This window comes from Nycticebus coucang, chromosome 6, assembly GCF_027406575.1.
Source record: "Nycticebus coucang isolate mNycCou1 chromosome 6, mNycCou1.pri, whole genome shotgun sequence".
Taxonomy (NCBI): domain Eukaryota; kingdom Metazoa; phylum Chordata; class Mammalia; order Primates; family Lorisidae; genus Nycticebus; species Nycticebus coucang.
Genome location: NC_069785.1, coordinates 68014962 through 68041253, shown reverse-complemented (window position 1 = coordinate 68041253; position 26292 = coordinate 68014962). Strand labels below are relative to the sequence as shown.

At 39.1% G+C, this 26292-nt stretch overlaps 1 protein-coding gene across 2 annotated transcripts in view; it reads left to right on the top strand.

The window, feature by feature from the left end:
- DPP8 (dipeptidyl peptidase 8) overlaps positions 1-23566 on the top strand; it is a 71907-nt gene extending 48341 nt beyond the window's left edge. The window contains exons 16-20 of one of the 2 annotated variants that reach the window (XM_053595402.1): positions 2079-2225; positions 3375-3527; positions 15133-15275; positions 15801-15912; positions 19099-23566. In XM_053595402.1, coding sequence (XP_053451377.1) covers positions 2079-2225; positions 3375-3527; positions 15133-15275; positions 15801-15912; positions 19099-19221 — 678 coding nt within the window. In that variant the 3' untranslated portion in view covers positions 19222-23566. Of the gene's footprint in view, positions 1-2078; positions 2226-2627; positions 2803-3374; positions 3528-15132; positions 15276-15800; positions 15913-19098 lie in introns of those variants that run through there. The other variant, XM_053595403.1, reaches the window with a different exon arrangement.
- Positions 23567-26292: the final 2726 nt, after the last annotated feature.

The following is a 26292-nucleotide window of genomic DNA, read 5'->3' as shown; positions in this document are numbered from 1 at the left end:
CTATCAACAAGTGAATGGATGAAGAAAACATGGAACACATACAATGGAATGTTACTCAGCCTTAAAAAGGAGAAAGTTTTCTCATGTGCTGCAATATGGGTGGAGCTTGAGGATATTATGTTAAGTGAAATAAGCCAGACACAAAAGGACAGATAGTGGAGTATTCCACTTTTATGAGGTACCTGTAACAGGTGAATTCATAGAGACAGAAAGTGGAATAGAGGTTGTAAAGAACTGGAAGTGGGGAGGATGGGGTGTTTCAATGGGTACAGAAATTCTCTTTGGGATAATGAAAAAGTTCTGGAAATGGATAACAGTGATGGTTACACAATGTGAATATATTTAATGCCACTGAATTTTACATTTGAAGTGATTGAAATGTTAAATTTTATCTTATGTACATTATACCATTACTTTTTATTTTATTTTATTTTTTTTTTTTCAAATGTTAAATATGTGATTTTTAATCAGACATTTTAGGAAGGGAAACAGCCATAGCTTTAATACTCATCACATTTTATTTTTTTTTTTTATTGTTGGGGATTCATCGAGGGTACAATAAGCCAGGTTACACTGATTGCAATTGTTAGGTAAAGTCCCTCTTGCAATCATGTCTTGCCCCCCCCTTGACACACACCAAGGCCCCACCCCCCTCCCTCCGTCCCTCTTTCTGCTTCCCCCCCCAAATTTTAAATTTTATTTTATTTTTTGAGACAGTGTCTCTTTCTGTCACCCTGGGTAGAGTACTGTTGCATCATACCTTCCAGCAACCTCAAACTCTTGGGGTCAAGAGATCCTCTTGCCACTGTCTCCAAGTAGCTGGGACCACAACACCCCGCTAATTTTTCTATCTGTAGTAGAGACAGGGTCTCCCTTTTGCTCAAGCTGATGTTAAACTCCTGAGCTCAGGTGATCCACCCACCTCAGCCTCCCAGTGTGCAGGGATTACCGGCATGAGCCACCTCGCTGGCTATCCCGTAATTTCAAAAGTATTAGCTAGTTCAATTAAAACAAAATTAATTGTTTAGAGTACCTTGTGACTACAGCTATACTTTTTTGTACTTATAGAAACAATCATATTTGAAATGCTATAAGTGGTCGGTAGGGCGCCGGCCCCATATACCGAGGGTGACAGGTTCAAACCCAGCCCCCGCCAAACTGCAACCAAAAAATAGCCAGGCGTTGAGGTGGGCGCCTGTAGTCCCAGCTACTCGGGAGGCTGAGGCAAGAGAATCGCTTAAGCCCAGGAGTTGGAGGTTGCTGTGAGCTGTGTGAGGCCACGGCACTCTACCGAGGGCCATAAAGTGAGACTCTGTCTCTACAAAAAAAAAAAAAAAATGAAATGCTATAAGTGAATTCTACCATGTGGCTTTTAAAAAGCTGTAGGTCACTTAAGATGATTTACTGATTTCTTTCTCAAGGTATTCTTTGGAGGCAAATTTGATGAGGCCATAGAAGAATCAGGTGTTCGTTTAGCAGGGAGATTCACGTGATGCAGTGCCTTTGGCACTTCAGCCCATCGCAAGATCTTTTATCCTCTTGCTTGATGACTTCATTTGTATTAATTATAAAGAAAGAGACTCCTTAAAATAAGACCAAGTCTCTTTTTTATTTTTTTTTAATTTGTTTTTTTTTTATTTTTGCAGTTTTTGGCCGGGGCTGTGTTTGAACACGCCACCTCCGGCATATGGGGCCAGTGCCCTACCCCTTTGAACCACAAGTGCCACCCTCTTTTTTTTTTTTTTGCAGTTTTTTTTTTTGGCCGGGGCTGGGTTTGAACCCACCACCTCAGGTATAACCCTACTCTTTGAGCCACAGGCGCCGCCCTCCACCCTCTTTTTTTTTAAGATGAGGTTTTGCTCTGCCACCAAGGCTAGAGTGCAGCAGCCTGATCATAGTTCACTCTAACCTCAAACTCCTGGGCTCAAGCAAGGAGCCTCACCCTCCTAAGGAGCTGTGTTTATAAGCGTGAGCCACTTCATCTAACCTAAGCTTTCTATTTTTCACAGCGTCTGTCATCTTGTGTTTTTGTATGCCATCATATGATAAATTTCACTGAAATTGTATTTCTTCCTTAGGTACAGTTGGTGAATAACCGATTTAAAGGAGTCAAGTATTTCCGCTTGAATACCCTAGCCTCTCTGGGTTATGTGGTTGTGGTGATAGATAACCGAGGATCCTGTCATCGAGGGCTTAAATTTGAAGGCGCCTTTAAATACAAAATGGTGTGTGAGCATAAAAACACTTTTCTTTTAAAGACATTTACATATTCTGGTGCATTGTTTGATGTGAATCCACAGAGAGAGGCTTAGGTGAAGGGGCCATGGTGTGTGTGTATTTTTGTGTGTGTGTATGTGTTCCAGTTTAGGGGTGGGGGTGAAGAAGCATCTTGATAGACACTAAGCTAGCTCATGTCTACCTGTTTGTAACTTTGGGGAGTGGAGATAGAGCCATTTTTATATAGAAATACCCTCTATTTTGAATGTCCACCTTATCCATAAGGCAGACCATTTGGCTTTCGGCATCCTTTACACTATAGAGGAATAATTGAGATTTGTTCTGTCCTTTGTAAAGAGGGAATCCAATGGTTAGTGCCTTCCTTGTGACAAGCCTCTTTCTCTCTACAGGAAGCTTTAAATGCTACCTTTTAGAGATGCCCCATGTCCTTTCTGCTGCTTTGGGAAATGATGAGAATCCGATGTTCCTTTTGCACAGTAAGGCAGTTACTGTGTAGGACATGCTGAGTACGACATGGGGATTTTCTCCCACAGCCAGTTCTTTGATCTTATGTTGTATTCTCATGTAAGTTTATTTTAATTTTTGTTTTAGGCTCAGTGAAGTGAGATTGTTTGCACTGGCAGGCCAAGTAATATGGACAGGGTGGTGGTTGTAGGAATTTAGGTCTTTAAAAAAATAGTATGGTCAGTTCCTAGAGGTAGTATGACTGGGGAATAGGAAGATAAGGAAGATAGGGCCTACAGAGTGATTCCCTCTGCTTTACTACATTGAGTATTTAAAAAGAAAAGTAAAATTAATAAACTACTGAAGGGGGCTAATTTTTTGTCTTTGAGTATAGGAAGGCTTGTTACAAGGAAGATGCTGGCCTCTTAGCAGATGACAGAACAAATGGAAATGGGAAATACCCAAATATCAAGGGACAGTTTGGATAGCGACAGGAAAGAACTTCATGACTAAGGAGTCCTAAACTCTAGTAGGACAGGCTAGCAACAGAAACTCTAGGCCTCTATCTCTAAATGATTTTTTAAAAACTTTCTGGGGCAGTAGAATTTCAGTTGATAAGGAATTCTAATCTAAGAAAACAGGAATTTTTAGTAAAACATTTATCAACTTAAATGTTCTCCCTTTTTTGACAGGGTCAAATAGAAATTGATGATCAAGTGGAAGGACTCCAGTATCTAGCTTCTCGATATGATTTCATTGACTTAGATCGTGTGGGCATCCATGGCTGGTCCTATGGAGGATACCTCTCCCTGATGGCGTTAATGCAGAGATCAGATATCTTCAGGGTATGTGACTCCCTGTCATACTCTTTTTTTGCAATTAAGGGTAGAATTTTCTATAAATTGAGGATATGAGAAAAATACTTATTTTCTGAAAGTTTACAGAGTTGGCAATATTATAGAATGTTAGGGTCTATGTATTTAATAGCCATGTGAAATGTATGTATATCTCAAGTGGTGTGTGTATATATATATTTTTTTTTTTTTTAAGTTTTTTAAGTTGTTTTTTTTTGTTTGTTTATTTTTATTCTTTGAGACAGTCTTGTTCTGTCACTGAGGGTAGAATGCCATGTCATCATAGCTCACAGCAAAATCAAACTCTTGGGCTCAAGAAATACTCTTGCCTCAGCCTCCTGAGTAGCTGGGACTACAGCGCCCACCATCAGCACACCTAGCTAGTTTTTCTATTTTTAGTAGAGACGAGGTCTCACTCTTACTCAGGCTGATCTCAAACTCCTGTGCTCAGGCGTTCTGTCTGCCTCAGCCTCCCATAGTGCTAGGATTACAGGCATGAGCCACTACACTTGGCCTATATATGTATCCTTTTTTTTTAAACACTTATCAACTTGATGACCTGTTATTAACTATTTGTAGACATATGCGAAAGATAATGGGAAAGTTATGATTAATAAAACTCACACACATATATATTGGGGTGTAATTACTTGTTTGTTTTTTGTTTGAGACAGAATCTCACTCTTGTGCCCTGACTAGAGTGCCGTGGTGTCATAGCTCGCAGCAACCTCAAGTTCTTGGGCTTAAGCAATACTCTTGGCTCAGTTTTTCTATTTTTAGTAGAGATGGGTCTCTGGGTGGTACCTGTAGCTCAGTGGGTAGAGCGCCGGCCTTATATACTGAGGGTGGCAGGTTCAAACCCGGCCCTACAAAAAATAGCTGGGCATTGTGGCTGGTGCCTGTAGTCCCAGCTACTGGGGAGGCTGAGGCAAGAGAATCGCCTATGCCTAAGAGCTGGAGGTTGCTGTGAGATGTGATGCCACAGCACTCTACTGAGGGCAATAAAGTGAGATTCTGTCTCAAAAATAAAAAATAGAGATGGGGGTCTCTCTTTTGCTCAGTCTGGTCTCTAACTCCTGAACTCAAGCAGTCCACCCACCTTAGCCTCCTAGAGTGTTAGGACTACAGGCATGAGCCACCATGCCTGGCCTTGTAATTGTTTAATTTTTGGACTACATGCTCCAAGAGCAGGGACCTGTTTGCCTTCCATACCACTGTATCCTCAGTAGTCAAGCATGGTGAATGGCTTATTAAATATATAAATGCTTATGATTCTGGAAAAAACTCTTAGAAATAGGCTTGGTGCCTGTAGCTCAGTGGCTAGGGCGCCAGCCACATACACCAGAGCTGGCAGGTTGGAACCCATCCCACACCTGCCAGTAAGGACAACTACAACCAAAAAATAGCTGGGCATTGTGGCAGACGCCCGTAGTCCCAGCTACCTGGAGGCTGAGGCAAGAGAATTACTTAAGCCCGAGAGTTTGAGGTTGCTGTGAGCTGTGAGGGCGACATAATGAGACTCTGTCTCAAAAAACAAACAAAAAACCCCCCAAACTCTTAGAAACATATACTAGAAGAAAATAACATAAAGATGATAATAATTGTTAAGAGAGTAGGAATTACAAGTATTTTTTGATGTTTCTAGTAACACGATTTTATAGTGAAAAGTTATTTTTATTTTTTAGAATATAAATAACAGGGTTTTCATTCTTGCACAAATATTCAGGTAATCTTTGTAAAAACCACAAATTAATTCTGAAAATTCCCATAATTTTGCCAGGCTTACGGTTGTCAAGAAAGTAATTAGAATATTTAAATATGAACCTGTGTTTAAAAATGAAGCAAGTTTGCTGTGATTTTTTGGTTTTTGGAGTTTTTTTGAGAAAAGGTCTTGCTGTCTTTCCTGGGATGGACTGTAGTGAGATACCATCATAGCTTACTGCAACCTCAAACTTAAGACTCAAGCAATCCTCCTGTCTCAGCCTCCCAAGTAGCTATTACTATAGGTGTACACCACTATAACCTGACTAATTTTTAAATTTTGTGTAGAGATGGCATCTCATTATGTTGCTCAGGCTGATCTTGAACTTATGCCCTCAAGAGATCCTTCTGTCTCAGCCTCCTAAATTGTTAGGATTACAGGCATGAGCCACTGTGCCCAGCTAAGTTTTAGTACTTAAATATGTATGTGTATGTGTGTGTGTGTTTTTCTTTTTTTAAGACAGAGTTTCACTTTGTCACCCTCGGTAGAGTGCCAAGGCATCATAGTTCACAGCAACCTCAAACTCTTAAACTGAGTAATCCTCTTGCCTCAACCTTCCAAGTAGCTGGAACTACAAGCTATTTTTAGAGAGCTTAGGCTGATCTCAAACTCCTGAGTTCCAAGTAGCTGGAACTACAAGCTATTTTTGGAGCTTAGGCTGATCTCAAACTCCTGAGCTTAGGCAATCCATCCACCTCATCCTCCCAGAGTACTAAGATTATAGGTGTGAGCCACTGTGCCTAGCCATTCAGTTACATTTAATTCATTGTTTGGGATTTTTGGTCGTTGTTTTGGATTATTTTGAGATAAGAGTCTCGTTCTGTCCCCTAGGCTAGAGTGCAGTGGAAACATCATAGTTCACTGCCACTTCAAAATCCTGGGCTCAAGCAAATCTCCTGCCTCAGTCTCCTAAGTAGTCGGGACTATAGGCATGTGCCACCACATCCAGCTAACTTTTCTATTTTTAGTAGAGCTAGGGTCTTACTCTTGCTCAGGCTGGTCTTAAATTCCTGACCTCAAGCAGTCTTCCTACCTCAGCCTCCCAGAGTGCTAGGATTACACTCTGAGCCACTAGGCCTGCACTCATTCATTATTTTAAATTCTGTACTGCCAACAGAGGCTTAAAAGAAAAATGGGGCTCAGTGCCTGTAGCACAGTGGTTACGGCACGGACCAAATGCACCGAGGCTGGTGGGTTTGAGCCCAGCCCTGGCCAGCTGAACAATAATGACAACTGCAACAACAAAAAAATAGCCCGGGAAGCCTCTGGGAAGATGGCGGCCGAGTAACAGCTTCTGTGCAGCCGGCGCAGTGAGAGTGGCGAGAGAAGACTCTAGGTATCTCTGGCCGGTGGACTTTGCCCAGAGGCTTCCCTTTGGTGACACAGAAAGCCAGTGAGAGACTTCTGGACCCACGAGGACAGAAACAATGGAAAATCTGGCAAGTGGTAGGTGTGTTTGTTTGGTCGGAGGCTGCCTGCAGCTGTACCCATAGCAACAGTGAGATTGCAAGCAGGAAAAGCCTTACCCGTGAGCTGTTTTGGTTTTCTTGGACTTGGGCACTCGATTGAACTGCCTTGAGAGATCCTCGGCCAGTGTGTGCAGACGACTTTGGACGTTGTCTGGGGCCCTGGTCTGAGACGCTGAGCCAGAAGGGAGCTAATATCATTCAGCTATGGGCTGCCCGCACAGCTGTTGTAAGAGCTGCCCCTGTGTGTTGCAGCGTGGAGATCAGCTGGGAAACCTTGGGCGAGCAATCTAGTGACTGAGCTGCCCAAAGGAGAGCACTGAGACCCTGGGGAAGTGCGGAGTTCCAGGTGTGGCAGATGAACTTGGCCCTCAGGGGCATAGTGGGAGTCTGGACTTGGTGCACTGGATAAGCAGGCAGCCACACCAGGAGAGATCCCAGGAATAAGTGCTTTCCTTGGAAAGCTTCTGCTTGGCCAAGGTTAATAATTTGGAGTGTCTTTCAAGTGGGCTGAGGACATTTTTGGGCTCCCAAGCCTGCAGGGTCTGAGAGATCAGCAGAGGCTTCCAGTCTCCATCTTATTATACAGCTGTATTAACATCTTATACCTCAGACGATCACCTGCTGCCCGGACAATATTCAGCAAGATGTATATACTATTTGGTTCTTCAGTTTTGGGGTTTTGCTTTTTTTGTTTTTTTGTTTGTTCAGTTTTTTCTTAATTTCAACATTTTTCCCTGGTATTTTTCTTGTTTGTTTGTTTTTTCCCACTATCCTAGTTTAAATATAATTTTTCATTTTTGCCTTCTTTAACAATTAAAATTTCATTTTTGCCAGTGTTTCTGCCCCTATTATTTGTTTTTTTTTCCTCCAGTGTTACCCCATAAGGGTTCTTGCTTGTTTGTTTTGATTTGATTTATAGTATTTTTGGCTTTCCTCTCTACCTGGTGGAGGTGGGGTACTGTGTTTGATCCAGCTGGCAAAGAGCTGTTGACTTCAAAGGAATCACCCAACCCAGCACCCCCAGAAGTTGGGGGTCTTTAAGGTTGGGTCATAGTACCCTACTACCCTGTTTCCCTAAAAATAAGACTTATTTTAAGGTGTGCTCCCAAAGATGCGCTAGGTCTTATTTTCAGGGGACGTCTTATCTTTCCTGTAAGTAGGTCTTATTTTCGGGGAAACAGGGTGTACACTTATATTACTCCTGTGTCTTTCTTTCAGTGCCTTTCCTTTTTTGTCAATATTTCCTTTTACTCACCCCCTCTTCTTTCTCTTTTTCCTTTCTTTTTTAAATCTTTTTTCCCTTCTTGCTCTTCAATTTTCTCATCCTTCTGGTCCCCTACCAAAAGAACTCATTAAAACTTTAAAGAGCAAGAAGAAGTGAAAGAATAATTAGGGTAAGGAAACAGATACAAAAAAGCACTCATGAAAAAGAATCAGCAGAAAAATCCTGGTAACACGAAATACCAGTTCAGAGTAACCCCTTCTAGGGATCGCAAAGTAGCTACAGCAGAGGACTCCTCCTATAAAGAAATGTTAGATGGGCGGCGCCTGTGGCTCAGTGAGTAGGGCGCCGGCCCCATATGCCGAGGGTGGCGGGTTCAAACCCAGCCCCGGCCAAACTGCAACAAAAAAATAGCCGGGCGTTGTGGCGGGCGCCTGTAGTCCCAGCTGCTCGGGAGGCTGAGGCAAGAGAATCGCGTAAGCCCAAGAGTTAGGGGTTGCTGTGAGCCATGTGACACCATGGCACTCTACCCGAGGGTGGTACAGTGAGACTGTGTCTCTACAAAAAAAAAAAAAAGAAATGTTAGAGGCGGCGCCTGTGGCTCAGTGAGTAGGGTGCCGGCCCCATATGCCAAGGGTGGTGGGTTCAAACCCAGCCCTGGCCAAACTGCAAAAACAAAAAAATATCCGGGTGTTGTGGTGGGCGCCTGTAGTCCCAGCTGCTCGGGAGGCTGAGGCAAGAGAATCACATAAGCCCAAGAGCTGGAGGTTGCTGTGAGCCATGTGACGCCACGGCACTCTACCGTGGGCAGTAAAGTGAGACTCTGTCTCTACAAAAAAAAAAAAAAAAAAAGAAATGTTAGAAATGACAGAAGGGGAATTTAAAATACAGATGATGAAAACAATGAAGGAAATTGCTGAGAAAGTAGAAAATAACCATAAGGAAATCCAAAAACAGAATCAAATAAGAGATGAAAGATACAAAGAATATAAAAAGGATATAGCAGAGCTGAAGGAACTGAAGCAGCCAATTAGGGAACTTAAAGATGCAATAGAAAGTATCAACAATAGATTAGATCATGCAGAAGAAAGAATCTCAGAGGTAGAAGATAAAGTTCTTTAGCCGGGCGTTGTGGCAGGTGCCTGTAGTCCCAGCTACTTGGGAGGCTGAGGCAGGAGAATCGCCTAAGCCCAGAAGTTGGAGGTTGCTGTGAGCTGTGTGAGGCCACGGCACTCTACCGAGGGCTATAAAGTGAGACTCTGTCTCTACAAAAAAAAAAAAAAAAAGTTCTTGAGATAACTCAGATAGTTAAAGAGGCAGAAAAGAAGAGAGAAAGCAGAACGTTCACTGACAGAATTATGGGACTCTATGAAGTGTTCAAACATACTAGTTATAGATATCCCCGAAGGGGAAGAAGAAGGCCCCAGAGGAATGGAAGCCATTCTAGAGAATATTATAAATGAAAATTTCCCTAATATCACCAAAGACTCTGACATACTCCTTTCAGAGAGATATCAGTCCCCTGGTCACCTCAATTCAAATAGAGCTTCTCCAAGGCACATTGTGATGAATCTAAAGATAAAAGTAAAGATTTTGCAAGCTGCCAGGAATAAGTGCCGCCTAACCTACAGGGACAAACCCATCAGGGTCACTGCACACTTCTCTAATGAAACTTTTCAGGCCAGAAGACAATGGTCATCTGTCTTTAATCTACTGAAACAGAACAACTTCCAGCCCAGAATTTTATATCCCACTAAGCTAAGCTAAACTTTAAAATTGATGGAGAAATCAAATCTTTTATTGATATGCAGACATTGAGGAAATTTGTCACAACAAGACCAGCCTTATAGGAAATATTTCAACCTGTTCTACACACTGACCATCATAATGGATCTTCAGCAAAGTAAACACCCAGAAATTAAAGGACAGAACCTAGTTTCCACAATGATGCAAAAGACAAAACTAAGCAATGGACTTTCACAAAATAAGATGAATAGAATGCTACCACACTTATCAATTATCTTAACGTCAATGGCTTGAATTCCCCACTGAAGAGGCATAGATTGGCTGATTGGATTAAAAAACAGAAGCCATCTATTTGCTGTCCGCAGGAAACACACCTCACATCAAAAGACAAATCAAAACTCAAGAGTTAAAGGTTGGAAGTCAATTTTTCAGGCAAATGGAATTCAGAAGAAAAGAGGGTTGCAATCTTATTTTCAGATACATGTGGATTTAAAGCAACTAAAGTCAAAAAAAACAATGATGGTCACTTCATATTGGTCAAGGGAAAAATACAACAAGAAGACATTTCAATTCTAAATATTTATACACCTAATTTAAATGTTTCTAGATTCTTGAAACAGACTTTGCTTAGTTTGAGCAATATGATATCCTATAACACCATAGTAACAGGGACATTAATACCCCTCTCTCAGAGCTGGACAGATCCGCTAAACAGAAATTAAAGATTTTGGAGATTTAAATGAGACCCTCGAACAACTGTGCTTGATAGGCATATATAGAACACTCCATCCCAAAGATAAAGAATATACATTCTTCTCATCGTCCCATGGAACATTCTCCAAAATTGATCATATCCTAGGACACAAAACAAACCTCAACAGAAGCAAAAGAACTGAAATTCTACCTTGCATCTTCTCAGACCACAAGGCACAAAAAGTGGAACTCAACTCCAACAAAATGCTCAACCTCACACAAAGGCATGGAAGATAAACAACCTTATGCTGAATGACAGTTGGGTGCAGGAAGAAATAAAAAAGGAAATAATTAACTTCCTTGAGTATAACAACAATGAAGACACAAGTTATCAAAACCTATGGTATACAGCAAAGGCAGTCCTGAGAGGAAAATTTATCTCTTTAGAAGCCCACATTCGAAAAACAGAAAGAGAGCACATCAACAAACTCACAAGCCCATCTGATGGAATTGGAAAAAGAAGAACAATCTAAGCCTAAACCTAGCAGAAGAAAAGAAATATCCAAAATTAAATCAGAGATTAATGAAATTGAAAATAAAAGAATCATTCAGAAAATTAATGAAACAAGGAGTTGGTTTTTTGAAAAAATAAATAAAATAGATAAACCTTTGGCCAGACTAACTAGAAATAGAAAAGTAAAATTTCTAGTAACCTCAATCAATCTCTAGTAACAAAGGGGAATTAACAACTGATGCCACAGAGATACAAGAGATTATCTCTGAATACTACCAGAAACTTTATTACTACCAGAAATTTGACAATGTAAAGGAAATGGATCAATATTTGGAATCACACCCTCTCCCTAGACTTACCCCACATTAAACAGATCTCCTAAACAGACCAATTTCAAGCACTGAGACCAAAGAAACAATAAAAAATCTTCCAACAAAAAAATGCCCTGTTCCGGATGGCTTCATACCAGAATTTTATCAAACCTTCAAAGAGGAGCTTATTCCTATATTGCAGAAATTATTCCTTTTTTTTTTTGCAGTTTTTGGCCAGGGCTGAGTTTGAACCCGCCAGCTCTGGCATATGGGGCCGGCGCCCTACCCCTTTGAGCCACAGGCACCACCGGGGGTACAGAAATTATTCCAAAAAATTGAGAAGGAAGGAATCTTCCCCAACACGTTCTATGAAGCAAACATTACTTTGATACCAAAACCAGGAAAAGACCCAACTAAAAAGGAGAATTTCAGACCAATTTCACTAATGAATATAAATGCAAAAATTGCCAACAAAATCTTAGCCAACAGATTACAGCTTATCATCAAAAAAGTCATACGTCATGATCAAGTAGGTTTCATCGCAGGGATGCAAGGCTGGTTTAATATACGCAAGTCTATAAACGTGATTCACCATATCAACAGAAGTAAAACTAAAAACTATATGATCCTCTCAATAGATGCAGAAAAAGCATTTGACAAAATCCAGCATCCTTTTCTAATTAGAACACTGAAGAGTATAGGCATAGGTGGCACATTTCTAAGACTGATGGAAGCTATTTATGACAAACCCACAGCTAGTATTTTACTGAATGGAGTAAAACTGAAAGCTTTTCCTCTTAGAACTGGAACCAGACAAGGTTGTCCTCTGTCACCTTTACTATTCAACATAGTGCTGGAAGTTCTAGCCAATACAATTAGACAAGACAAGTAAATAAAGAGCATCCAAATCGGAGCAGAGGAGGTAAAACTCTCCCTTTTTGCTAATGATACGATCTTGTACTTAGAGAACCCTAAAGACTCAACCATAAGACTCTTGAAAGTCATTAAAAAATACAGTAATGTTTCAGGGTATAAAATCAATGTCCACAAGTCAGTTGCTTTTGTATATGCCAACAACAGCCAAGATGAGATGTTAATTAAAGACACAACTCCATTTACCATAGCCCCAAAGAAAATGAAATACTTAGGAATATACCTAACAAAAGAGGCGAAGGACCTCTATAAAGAAAATTATGTAACCTTAAGAAAGGAAATAGCAGAGGACCTTAACAAATGGAAGAACATACCATGCTTATGGCTGGGAAGAATCAACATTGTTAAAATGTCTATACTTCCCAGAGCAATTTACCAATTCAACGCCATTCCTATTAAAATACCAACATCCTATTTTCAAGACTTGCAAAAAATGATTCTGCATTTTGTATGGAACCAGAAAAAATCCCGTATTGCTAAGGCAGTTCTTAGCAATAAAAACAAAGCCGGGGTATCACCATACAGGATGTTAGGCTGTATTACAAGGCCATAGTGGTTAAGACAGCATGGTACTGGCACAAAAATAGAGACAGACATTTGGAATCAAATAGAAAACCAGGAAATGAAATCAACAACTTACAGCCACCTAATCTTTGATAAATCAAACAAGAGCGTCCACTGGGGGAAAGATTCCCTATTCAATAAATGGTGCTGGGAGAATTGGATATCCACATGTAAAAGACTGAAACTGGACCCGTACCTTTCTCCACTCACAAAAATTGATTCAAGATGGATAAAGGACTTAAATTTGAGACATGAAACAATAAAAATCCTCAAAGAATAGGAAAAACACTGGAAGATATCGGCCTAGGGAAAGATTTTATGAGGAAGACTGCCATAGCAATAGCAACAACAGCAATAATAAACAAATGGGATTTAATTAAATTGAAAACTTTGTGTACAGCCAAGGAGACAACAACCAGAGCAAATAGACAGCCTACCCATTGGGAAAGGATATTTGCATATTTTGAATCAGATAAACACTTAATAACCAGGATCTATACAGGACTTCAATTAATTCACAAGAAAGAAGTCAACAATCCCATACATCAATGGGGAAGAGAGATGAATAGAATCTTCTCCAAAGATGACCCATGAAAGGCCAGCAATTATATGAAAAAATGTTCATCATCCCTAATTATTAGAGAAATGCAGATTAAAACCACCCTGAGATATCACTTAACCCCAGCGAGAATGGCCTATATCAAAATCTCAAAACTGCAGATGCTGGAGAGAAAGGAACACTTTTACACTGCTGGTGGGACTGCAAACTAATACAACCTTTTTGGAAGGAAGTATGGAGAAACCTCAAAGAACTCAACCTAGACCTCTCGTTTGATCCTGTAATCCCATTACTGGGCATCTATCCAGAAGGAAAAAAAACCTTTTATTATAAAGACACCTGTACTAGGCTGTTTATCGCAACCCAATTTACAATTGCCAAAATGTGGAAACAACCTAAATGTCCTTCAACCCAGGAATGGATCTGTAAGCTGTGGTATATGTATACGATGGAATATTATTCAGTCATAAAAAAAATAGAGATTTTTCAGCATTTGTACTAACCTGGATGGAGGTTAGTACACATTATTCTTAGTGAAGCATCACAGGAGTGGAGAAGTATGAATCCTATGTACTCAATTTTGATTTGAAGACAATAACATGGTGGGACATGGGGGAAGGGGAAAGCAGACAGAGAAGGAGAGAAGGGCTGAGGGAGAGGAAAAGGAAAAAAAAACAAGAAAAGAAAATGGTGACTAATTTTCACATAAATTGGTTTTAATTTTGACCAAAGTATATTACTTAAATATTAATGTTTAACTCAACATGTTAATATGTTGTTTAGGATATTGTATCCTCATTTATAAGTGACATATGTTTGTAATTTCTCCTTTATAATAATATATTTTCTCCAACTTTAATATCAGGTATACCCATATCAAGTAGAATGATTTTGATATGTTTCTTCTTTTTCTACTGTCTGTAAGATTTAGCATGATCTGTTTTTTGAAATTATCTTTTACTTTTATTTATAAATATTAGTTGTCTATTTTTTGATACTTAAAAAAATAAGTTAACTGATGATTAAACTGAATCTCAGAGTCAAAGCATGCTATAATAGACATACTCTTATTTGACAATGTGAATGTTACTTTCTTTGCATGATTATTATTATTATTATTGCTTAATATTTCAATGAAGCAATTGTCTGTTCATTAGTTCTTTACAAGGTTTTTGTTTCTAATCCTTAAACATTGTTATTGTTATTAAAATTTTAAGTCTTTTTAATTTTGTGAAGGTAAGAAAATGGAAACCTAATTAACACATGTATATGTAAAAATTAAAATAAAAAAAAAATAGCTGGGCTATTGTGGTGGGCACCTGTGGTCCCAGCTACTTGGGAGGCTGAGGAGAGAAAATCACTTAAGGTCATGAGTTTGAGGTTTCTATGAGCTGTAACGCCACAGCACTCTATGGAGGGTGACATAGTGAGACTCTGTCTCAAAGAAAAAAGAAAAAGGAAAAATGGCTGCCTTTCCTATATAAAGCTGACAGTTCTCACATATTTTTTTCCCAGTTGCAGGAATGAGTTTACACTGAGGTATTCATGTGCTCTGGTTCACTCTCCCCTTTTAACAAAGGGACCCATGTTTGTTTTTCAGCTAGCCCAGGTTAAAAGTTTGATAGGTGGCATGCCTGCGGAACATGAAACTTAACTGACTCGACCTTGGCACTCTTTGATTTTCTTGAGATTATGTGTGCCCTAGTAGTGGGGCTAAAGCCTAAGGATAATTTTAGCCTGCAAATTTGCAGTTGTAAATTCTCATTACTAGCCACTCTTTTTCTGGACAGCACTTGACTGCCAATGAATGTTTTCTTGTGCAGGTTGCTATTGCTGGGGCCCCAGTCACTCTGTGGATCTTTTATGATACAGGATACACGGAACGTTATATGGGTCACCCTGACCAGAATGAACAAGGATATTACTTAGGATCTGTGGCCATGCAGGCAGAGAAGTTCCCTTCTGAGTAAGTTCAAGCTTTAATATTAAGATTATAAATTTTCAATTGTATTTTTAAAAATTATCTTTTGTCATAATAAAAATTCAAATACTAAAAGACTAAGACTGTTTTATAGAATACTAGAATGGCATGGCTATTTCTTGAAGTTGAATTACAGGCTAATTCATACAATTTGGGTTTTTTACAAGTTGTAGTTAAAAGCAGTTGCTTATGCTAAAAGAAGCACATGACTATTTTAAGGTGGAATAAATTATATATCTGTTTAAATATATTTTACAAATAGGGACATGCTGTAATTATTGATGTGTTCTAATATTTTAATGAGAAATTAAACACATGATCCTTTAAATTTTTTGTTACATTTGGCATCTGATTACTATATTACAAATTTAAATATTGAAAATATCGAATATTCTAACATTACAGTATAGGGAAGTTAATATAGTTTCATGTGATTGTTTTAAAGGAGTTATGTGGTTCCCCAGATACTCTGCTATTTTGCCTCATCCCCTAATATTTGCATTTTTTCAGACCAAATCGTTTACTTCTCTTACATGGATTCTTGGATGAAAATGTCCATTTTGCACATACCAGTATATTACTGAGTTTTTTAGTGAGGGCTGGAAAGCCATATGATTTACAGGTGAGTTATTCTACTTCTAATTAAATGCAGTTATTGATTACTTGGACATCTAATAACTGGAGTAAGGCCAAATTCTCAGCTGTGACTACCCTCTGCTTAAGAGAACTAAATTGATAGAGTTACTAGTGCCTAGAGTTGAATAAAAATTGAGATTCTGTTAAAGTCAGGCAGATAACTAATTTGTGTTTTTGTACCTGCTTTTAGTTTGTAAGCAGAGAAAAGATGACAGGGAATCCATTTAGTATTCTCCTTTGCTTTTTACCCCTTGGAAGAGTGAGGAAATACTACCCGATTTCATTGTTATAAAGGGATTTTTAGGACCTGATTACGTAGACTTTCAGATTTCTTGTTTTACATTGACATGGGAGCAGAGACCAGCAAATTGCCTTCCTCCATTGCTCCGTTACTCAAAAAATGGTCCTAAGAGAAACTGTTCTTCCATTTTACTCCTTAAACATATTATGTGCTCGCAAGAAATGAAAAATATTGCTTTTTTTCTTTTTTATATTTCGGTTAAAGCTATGAGATATTTGTCTACAGCAGCAATTTTCTAGTTTTTTGGTCTAAAAGAGCTTTCTTTATGTAGATTGTATCTATCGCTATTTCTCATATAAGATCTTAAAATTGGGTGGCGCCTGTGGCTCAGTGAGCAGGGCGCTGGCCCCATATACCGAGGGTGGCGGGTTCAAACCCAGCCCCGGCCAAACTGCAACAAAAAAATAGCCGGGTGTTGTGGCAGGCGCCTGTAGTCCCAGCTACTCGGGAGGCTGAGGCAGGAGAATCGCCTAAGCCTAGGAGTTGGAGGTTGCTGTGAGCTGTGTGATACCACGGCACTCTACCCGAGGGCGATGAAGTGAAACTCTGTCTCTACAAAAAATAAATAAATAAATAAATAAAATATCTTAAAATTGAGAAAATTTTTAAATATTTATTTAAAATATAAACTATTACCTTTTTTTTAAGTGGCAGGATAGAGTTTATTGACAGAAAGATTAATAAGCATGATAAGCAAAAGAGGGAAAATAGAGGGACAATAGAACCTCTGCAGTGGAGGGGGGCGTTTGAGTAGGAAGTGGCAAGCTATTACATGTTAATACATTTTTATGGGAAAAAAATACTATATAGTAGAACCTCCATAGTTGATCACCTCCCTACATTGACCACCTCCTTAAGCTGACCATAGATGGGACATGCACCACATATTTCTGTCAGTATAGTAGGCCTAGTTCCTTATGTTGACTAATTTGTTACAGTCCCTTGGGTGGTCAACTTACAGAGGTTCTGCTGTATTCCAAAACAAAAAAATATAATTTACTGAGAAAAAAGAGCATTATTTTATATTTTTGTAAATCCCTTTAATGTCTGACTTAATAAAGAAGACACTTGAATTTTTATCTCCTTCTACATTCAATCTGTTGTGATATATTATTTTGGCTAAAGTATATGAAGATAAATTCAGCCTCACAGAGTAGCCTGTAAGAAGGAGCTAAGAAGTAGGAGGAGTATTTTAGCCTTTTAAGATAATTGTGGATGTTCTTTGATACTATAACAAAAGTGGACAAGTGGTATTTTCTTAAAAGGCGGGGTTTTGTGAAGATTTTTCTTTTTTAATTTGTGTATGTGTGTGTTTTGAGACAGTCTTACTTTGTCACCCTGGGTAGAGTGCCATGGTATTTAAGCTCATAGCAATCTCAAACTCTTGGGCTCAAGTGATTTTCTTGCCTCGGCCTTCCAAGTAGCTGGGACTACAGGCACCCGACAGAATGCCCAGCTATTTTTAGAGACAAGTTCTGTCTTACTCAGGCTGGTCTGGAACTCCTGAGATCAAGCACTCCACCCACCTCAGCCTCCCAGAGTGCTGGGATTACAGGCGGGTACGGGCTGTGTGTGTGTTTTTTTGCGGTTTTTGGCCGGGGCTGGGCTTGAACCCCCTACCTCCAGCATATGGGGCCAGCATCCTACTCCTTTGAGCCATAGGAGCCGCCCCTGAGTGTGTGCTTTTACAGGCAAAGTCTTGCTATGTTGCCCAGGCTGGACTTGAACTCCTAGGCTCAGGCCGTTCTCCCACTTCACCCTTCTGAAAAGCTGGAACTACAGGTGTGCACCCTTGTACCTGGTTTAAAGCTTGGTTTTAGTGTGGAATCTGAAGCCATATCTGTAAACTTTCATATGCTATCACATTTAAATCTATTGAATCTGGTATTTCAAATGGTTCATTGTGCTATGCCAGTCTTTCAAATGTTGATTCATTTTGTTATACAATTTTTAAAAAATCACATATAGCAATGTTACTGCTGATTTCATCAGAAAAGTAAGTGTTGGGGCATTCATGAGCTAGTAGTAGTAGAGGCAAGGTTTCCAAAATTTTAATTTTCACTCAAAAGCTCAACTTTTATCACTGGCAACAAATACTGTTAATGTCCTTGAAGTGACCAACTCACTTCAATTCATTTTTTGAGAAAATGGTTACCAGATACTCAGCCTAAATAACCATTGTTGTCAGTCATTTTTTGAAGTTAAAAGTGGAATTCCATTTAACAAGTAGCAGTTGAACTTACAACTGGGTTGCACAAGTACTTTTCCTTGAGCCTTCCTATAGCACAAGCACTTTATGCATACTTCTCATTTCATTAACACAGAATGTTAAAAAGACTTCTACTCAGGGGTTGCAATTTAGTAAAATTCTAATTTTTACTGCTACTTTAGTGAAACTGACATTTTTCTTTTCTACAGCAAATGTGTGGTGTTGACAAACACTGTGACATGTAGTACATTTTAACGACTGCCTTGATTAATGCTAAGGCACCAGCAGTTTTACTCATCATTGCTTTTGCATCATTAGTGCAGATGCCAACACAGTGAATAAAGACAGATATGTGTTAGTATTGTTCTGATAGCAGTTTTGACCTTGGTGTCCCTTGAAAGGGTCTCTAAGGACCTCTCAAAGTCTGCAGATCACACTTAAGGAATGAACTGTTGGTCTACAGATAGGTCTTTCATTAAGACTATATATATTAGAAATTACAAGGAGAGAAAAGGAGCCTTTAGATAGAATGTATTATATAATATCTTCGTGGAGGCTGTTCTTCATATTATTAGTCCCGATAAAAATCTCTGGAAAACCGTGAAAACAGATACGTTACTACATTCTTATTTTTGTGTATTTTTATTTTTTTTGTTGTTAAGATCTATCCTCAGGAGAGACACAGCATAAGAGTTCCTGAATCTGGAGAGCATTATGAACTGCATCTTTTGCACTATCTTCAGGAAAACCTTGGATCGCGTATTGCTGCTCTGAAAGTGATATAATTGCGACCTGTGTAGAACTGTGGTATACACTGGCTGTTTAACCAAATGAGGAGGTTTAATCAATAGAAAACACAGATGATCATCACATTTTGGTACCTGCCAAACATCTACTCCTGAAAGTAAATTTGGTGCCATGCAGGCGTCTACAATTTATGGATCATAATCTGATACCTTAACCATACATATACAAAACTGAATGATAAATATTTCTAAAGGACCCAGAAATACCACGAGAATTACTGAAAAAAATAAGACATTTGCACCATGTATCCGAAATATCCTGTTTTCACTTTTAATAGCATTATAAACCTCATGGATTTTATTAGTGTATTTTTACAGTATTATTCTGAGTTTGTTAAAATATGATGATATTAGTGATTGGTTTGGTTCAATTCCAAAATCTGACTAGTTTCAGATTTGATAGCACTTAAATGTAATTGAATAGCTTATGCTTCATTGCTTGGGTGTATCCAGCATGTTATGAACTAATCACTATTAAACCTAACTTAACCAGTCATTAATGATTTTTCAAGGATAACTTAGTGGCCTCCTAAAGACACTTATTTTGGCTCTGACCATTTTTAGCCAACTTAAATTGTATTTAGTATAAATAATTCTCATTTTCTTTTGATGATATGACAGAGTGGGTTTTTCCTTATGCATAAAGGCAAGTAACTGTATATGTAGCATGAATTGAATTAGTCTTATGATATTGGTAATTACAGGCAGAAAAATTTGATTAGAGCTTAAATATTTGCAGGCAAGTTTCTTTTTTTCCTTTAGGAAAAAAAAAGGTACACATTCACTTGTATTCTTCAGAAAGTTTTAGTGATGCCAGTTTCCATTTTACATTTCCTTATTAAAATGTTCTGGAGTTTAGGAAGGTTGAAGTCCCAGAATCGCAGTGGGGTGGGGGAGACCAGGGTGAGGGGAATGACAGGGAGAGGAGGTGGCAGGGTCTGCTTAAGAATTAAGCAGAAGTAGTTAAGTAGTTTTAATAGAAAAACTCATGAAAATGTTTGGGAAATGAAATTTAAACTCACAGAATGTCAAGAAAACCAGAATTAAGTAATAGCTCTCTTGCCATTACAGTTGCAGACTAACATTATTCAGGGGAGGAAAAGTTGCTTAGAGTTACTTTTATAACTTTAATTTTTTTGTTATTTTTATTTTACTTTCAGAAACCTTGGAAATTTAAGCTTACCCTTTTAAAATTATTTGAATATAATTTAGATAGCTGTGAGCTTAAAATAAAAAGGTTTACAGACAACCTCTTTGTCATAAGCTAATCCCCAGCAAGCTATGACTCTTTTGTGGTTAAAGCCTACAAACAGGTTTCTTGAGTGGCCATGACGTTTTCTTGGGTAAGTCCTAGCATTTGGCTATGAAAAGAGTTCATAGGCTTTCGGGTGCTAATTGGGAACTGCATTGGCAGGAGTCTTGGGATGCTAGATGGGTCACATTGGCACCACTGGCAGAGACGGCATCTATGAGTTTGACCCTTTTTATCCCAAGTTTCAGTGTTGAGAAAGTTGTTGTACTTTTAAACAACACTCCAAGAAAAATTGCTCTCTTTCTTTGTCATCACTACAGAGAGAGCAGATTTCTCCAATAGAGAGCACGGCCTCTGTTAGTAAGGATAATGACTATGCATGAGAGGTGTATTTCATCATTTAGGGCCAGGTGGGAGGTGGGAAACCCCAGAAATGGAAGGCTGACTTAGTGGTTCTGTCCTTGGGAAGATTAGGTTTTGCTGTGTGTATTTATACTGTATAATAGATACCACAGTTTTTCTTATTGTCTGTGTATGTATTGATTTCCATGTTTATATTTTCCCAATGCAAAATTTGTTTATATTTTCCAATGTTAAATTAAATTGATTTGGGTAACTTTTCTTCCCCAAGAAAGTATTTTCCCCCTTGACTTAAGTATATATCTGACTGTTGAGGGTTTTTTGAGGGTTGTGGGAAGGACTAATTGGCCTCAAAGAATCTGTCCTTATATGAAATAGAAATGGTAGCTTTTAGACAGCTACTCATTTGAAATCTTTCACTCATTAAGGCTGTTTCTTCAAAAATGACTTCTCTTATTTTACCAAAACAAACTTAGAAAACCTCATGTACTCTTGAATTCAGAAGTATTTTCCTTTTGCATCTTGCCTTCTTTCCTCCTATCACAAAGGGTGCTGCTTTTATCACTCCCAGTCACTTACCTGCCGTTCTACTTCTTTAGGGGGAAAAATACCTGACTAAATTGCAGAAGATGGCTTGACTGAATTTTGTTTTTGCTGCCAGTGTGGAACATACCACAGTTAATTGAAGCAGTTACTAACTAAAGCTGTTTGTACCCTGGCTATGGGTAAAAAAAAAAAAGCAAGAATGTATAAAAGAAGCAACATTTGGTGAGAGCCAAAAAGCACTAAGTTCAACATCATAGTAGGTTTTTGTAGGCTTGATAAATGGGTATACTTGAACAACCATCAAGAGGCATATTATAATTACTTGAGCATTGTAGAACAGTGGAACTCAGAATCTGAAATTCATCTGGGATGCTTAATAAAGGAAATAGAGTCTTGAATCTCGCTCTTAGAAGATTCCATTGATTTGAGTAGAGACCAGAAATGTGTATTTCTAACAAGCTTTCCAGGTGATTCTAAAATGAGTTACCTGTGGACTACTTTAAACAACTTTTCTTTATGAGACTCTGTCTCTAAAAAAAAAAAGAAAGAAAGAAAGAAACTCTTCTATAGGGACTAGAGTTGCATTAGGGAAGTAATAGGTGAATTTTATACTGGACTATAAGTAGAACCTAAAACAATAACTATTAGCCCCTTCTCACTCTGAAAGCAGCAGAAGATATTGTTTGTGTCCTCTTTGTCTGGAGATTCATTTTGGAATGAAGGTTTTTCCCTCTATGCCATTTCTGGGTCTTTCCCAAAGTTACACACAAGAGGATGAAGTCACAATGCATGTGTTACCTTTTTTTATTAAAGAGACGGGGTCTCACTTTGTCACCCAGGCTGTAGTGCAGTGGTACAGTCGTAGCTCACTGCAGCATCAAACTTCTGGGCTCAAGTGATCTTCCTGCCTCGGCCTTCCAAGTAGCTAGGACTACAAACATGCACCACACTCCCAGCTAATTTTTTGTAGAAACTGAATTTTGCTATGTTGCCCAGGCTGGTCTTGAACTCCTTCCTGGGCTCAAGTGATCCTCCTGCCTTGGCCTCCCAAAGTGCTGGGATTACAGGCGTGAACTACCACAACTGACCTGCATTACCTTTTAAAAGAATAAGATACACATATTGATGCTTACTTTTTTTACTACCTTATTTCTTATAGAAGGTATATCCTACCTCTCTATACTATCATTCTCTTTAGGTGGAATGATTCCTATAAGATCTCTTGTTAGTATTAGGGTCATACATTTTTCAAGCTGGAATAACTATTTGATTTAATCTAATCTAAGGTTATCATTTGTTAGAAAAGCAACCTGCATACTAGAGACAGGAGGAAATATACCTATGGCCACCCAGCCAGTTAGTATTCATGGTACTAGACTCCATTCAGATATCCTGACTCATAGTAATCAAATGATATATAGAAAAGGTAAATTTTTAAAGAAGTATTTATTAATATATTCCTATTAAACATTTTAAAGGTAACCACATAAATGGTTGGTTTTTCCATTCTAGAGTAAATGCTAAGCATGCTTTTTAATAAAGCAGTACTTCTAATTAGTATATGACATTCTGAAGTTAATTAAAATCTTTGCACTAAAGGTGTCTTCCTGGATGTGTGGGGCATTTGAGGACTGGGATATAGAGTAGAGTGCTTGCTTAAGCCTGGGAGCCCATCTTACAGCTACTTGATGTCTGGAGAGACATGGCCATATTTAAAGTAAAATATGTAAGGTGAGTATTCATTCCCAGCAGATACAAAGAAAGAAGGAAACTTCCTGATTCCCACCTTTGCAGCCCCATCAAGCCCTCCATCATCATCTAGCCTAAAATAGATGTTAGTGTAAGATGCTGAGCTGTAGGTAATCATTTCACAAGTCCTTCACAGAGAAAGAAAAAGTAGTACGTGTATATTTGTTTTTAAATAATCCAAATACAAACTTATGTTGTATTCAACAAAATTGGGATTCAGGTCTTTAATTTTAGAACATAAAGTGCCTGCTATTTTGAGCATTGACTTGTATAAAAAGAATTGCATGTCTCACTCCAGTAAGTTTATTGGTTTTCTCATTTTCGGCTACATGGCTTTTAATCATGTAAAGTGAAACATTAGTTTTGTTGCATTTTATTACAGGTTCTTTGTTGCAATAAAGCTGCTGCTGAAATTAATTGATTTAAATGTTCCTTCCCCTCCCCCATAGACAACCTTGCTGGGATTAGTGGCAACTGTGGAGTGATTAATACCTATGAACAAAGTCTTGTGCTTGTGGTGAAGAAGGGAGAGTGCAAGGTGAAGGATTACATGGGAGTTTCAGTATAAATGCTGATCAAAATGCATCCAAACCCAAGAAGAGATGTACAGAAAACTGCTTTGTAGTTAAAAGTGGTTCCAATAACCCAGGGTTGATACTACAAGGGTAGATGGTGCTTAGAGCCAGTGATTAGTATATCTCCCCCCACCTCCCAGCAGCTAGGGGTTTGTGGGAATGCTACTTGGAGTTGATAATTAGTTTTCTGCATGTTGCCCAGGAAGTTTGGAGGAAGTTCAGTTAATAACTTTTTCCAGAGATTTTTTTTTAAACAATCTTCTGAGTTTTTGAAGCTATATTAGAGGAGAGAGGCAGGGAAGCAGATGAACACCTCTAAAATAAATAAACTTGAGTTTATGTGATAATCCTTCCAGAACAGACTTAGTCTGGATTCTGTAACCCTTTGAAGTTATGTGTAAAATAGTGCATGAACAAGTATTGGTGCGTTATTCTGAAGATATGCTCTTGAGTGTCATCAGACTATCCAAGGGATAATGGTCCAAAAAAAGAGGATATAAAAAAAATTGAAAGATAGCCATGCTCATGGACTGGAAGAATCAATGTTGTTAAAATATCCATGGTACCCAAAGCAATCTATAGATTCAATGCAATCCCCGTCAAAATATCAACAATAGAGTCAGCTTGGTGGCCATAGCACAGTGGTTACAGTGCCAGCCACATACACCTGGGTGGGTTTGAACCTGGCCCAGGCCAGCTAAACAACTGCAATAACATCAACAGCAACAAAAATAGCCAGGCGTTGTGGCAGGCACCTATAGTACCAGCTACTTGGGAGGCTGAGGCAAGAGAATCACTTAAGCCCAAAAGTTTGAGGCTGCTATGAGCTGTGACTACGGCACTCTACCAAGGGCGATATAGTGAGACTCTGTCTCAAAAAAAAAAAAAAATCCTAAAATGTAAGTGGAACCACAAAAGACCCAGAATAGTCAAAGCCATCCTGAGCAAAAAGAACAAAACTAGAGGAACCACATTACCCAATTTCAAATTATTATACTATAGAGCTGTAGTAACCGAACAGCATGGCATGAAAACAGACATAGAGAACCCAGAAATCTACGGTGAACTTCGCCCAAGTTGCCAAGGACATATATTGGGAAAAGACAGTCTCTTCAATAAAACGTGCTGGAGAAACTGGATATCCATATGCAGAAGAATGAAACTAGACCTTTATCTCTTGCCATAACTACAAAAATCAGAATGGATGAAAGACTTAAAAATTTAAGATGTGAGACTAGTGAAAGAAAACATTAGGGAAATGCTTCAGAACATTGGTCTGGGCAAGGGCTTCTTGTATAATAACCCCAAATCACAAGCAACCAAAGTGTGATATTGGACAAATGGGATCACTGAGCTAAAAAGCTGCACAGCAAAGGAAGCAAGAGAATAGACAACACAGAATGAGAGAAAATATTTGCTTACTACCCATCACATAAGCACTTTTTTTTTTTTTTTTTTGAGACAGCATCTCATATTGTCGCCCTGGGTAGAGTGCCATGGTGTCATAGCTCACAGCAACCTCCACTTCTTTGGCTCAAGCAATTCTTTTGCCTCAGCCTCCCAAGTAGCTGGGACTCCAGGCGCCCGCCATAACACCCAGTAATTTTTTTAGAGACAAGGTCTCACTCTTGCTCAGCTACTCGGGAGGCTGAGTCAAGAGAATCACTGAAGCCCAGGAGTTTGAGGTTGCTGTGAGCTGTAACACCTTGGCACTCTACCCAGGGTGACATAATGAGACTCTGTCTCAAAAATAAATAACTGGTTTTTGTCATAAAGGCAATAAATTCTAGTAAGGATATGGAGAAAGGGGATCCTCTCATACACTGTTGGTGGGAATAGAAATTAGTGCAACCACTGTGGAGGGTCCTCAAAAACTAAAAGTAGGGTGGTGCCTGTGGCTCAGTGGGTAGGGCGCTGGCCCCATATACCGAGGGTGGAGGGTTCGGACCCAGCCCCTGCCAAACTGTAACAAAAAATAGCCGGGCATTGTGGCAGGTGCCTGTAGTCCCAGCTCCTTGGGAGGCTGAGGCAAGAGAATCGCCCAAGCCCAAGAACTGGAGGTTGCTGTGAGCTGTGACGCCATGGCTCTCTACCAAGGGCGACAAAGTGAGACTCTGTCTCTAAAAAAAAAAACTAGAGTGGCACCTGTGGCTCAAAGGAGTACAGCACCGGCCCCATATGCCGGAGGTGGCGGGTTTAAGCCCAGACCCGGCCAAAAAAAACAAAACACTAGAACTACCGTATGACCCAGCAATTCCACTGCTAGGCATATATCCAAAGGAAGGGAATCCACTATATTGAAAAGGTATCTGCACTCTCATGTTTATTGGGGCACTATTCACGATAGCCAAGATTTGGAATCAACCTAAGTGTCTGTCAGTGGATGAATCGATAAAGAGATTGTAGTCTATATACACAATGGAATATTAAATAGCCATCAGGATGAAATCCTGCCATTTGCAATGGATGGAACTGGAAGACATTGTGTTAAGTGAAGTAAGCCAAGCACAAATCTCACATGCTCTCACATGTGGGAGCTAAGTATTAAGAACAATTAATCTCATGGAG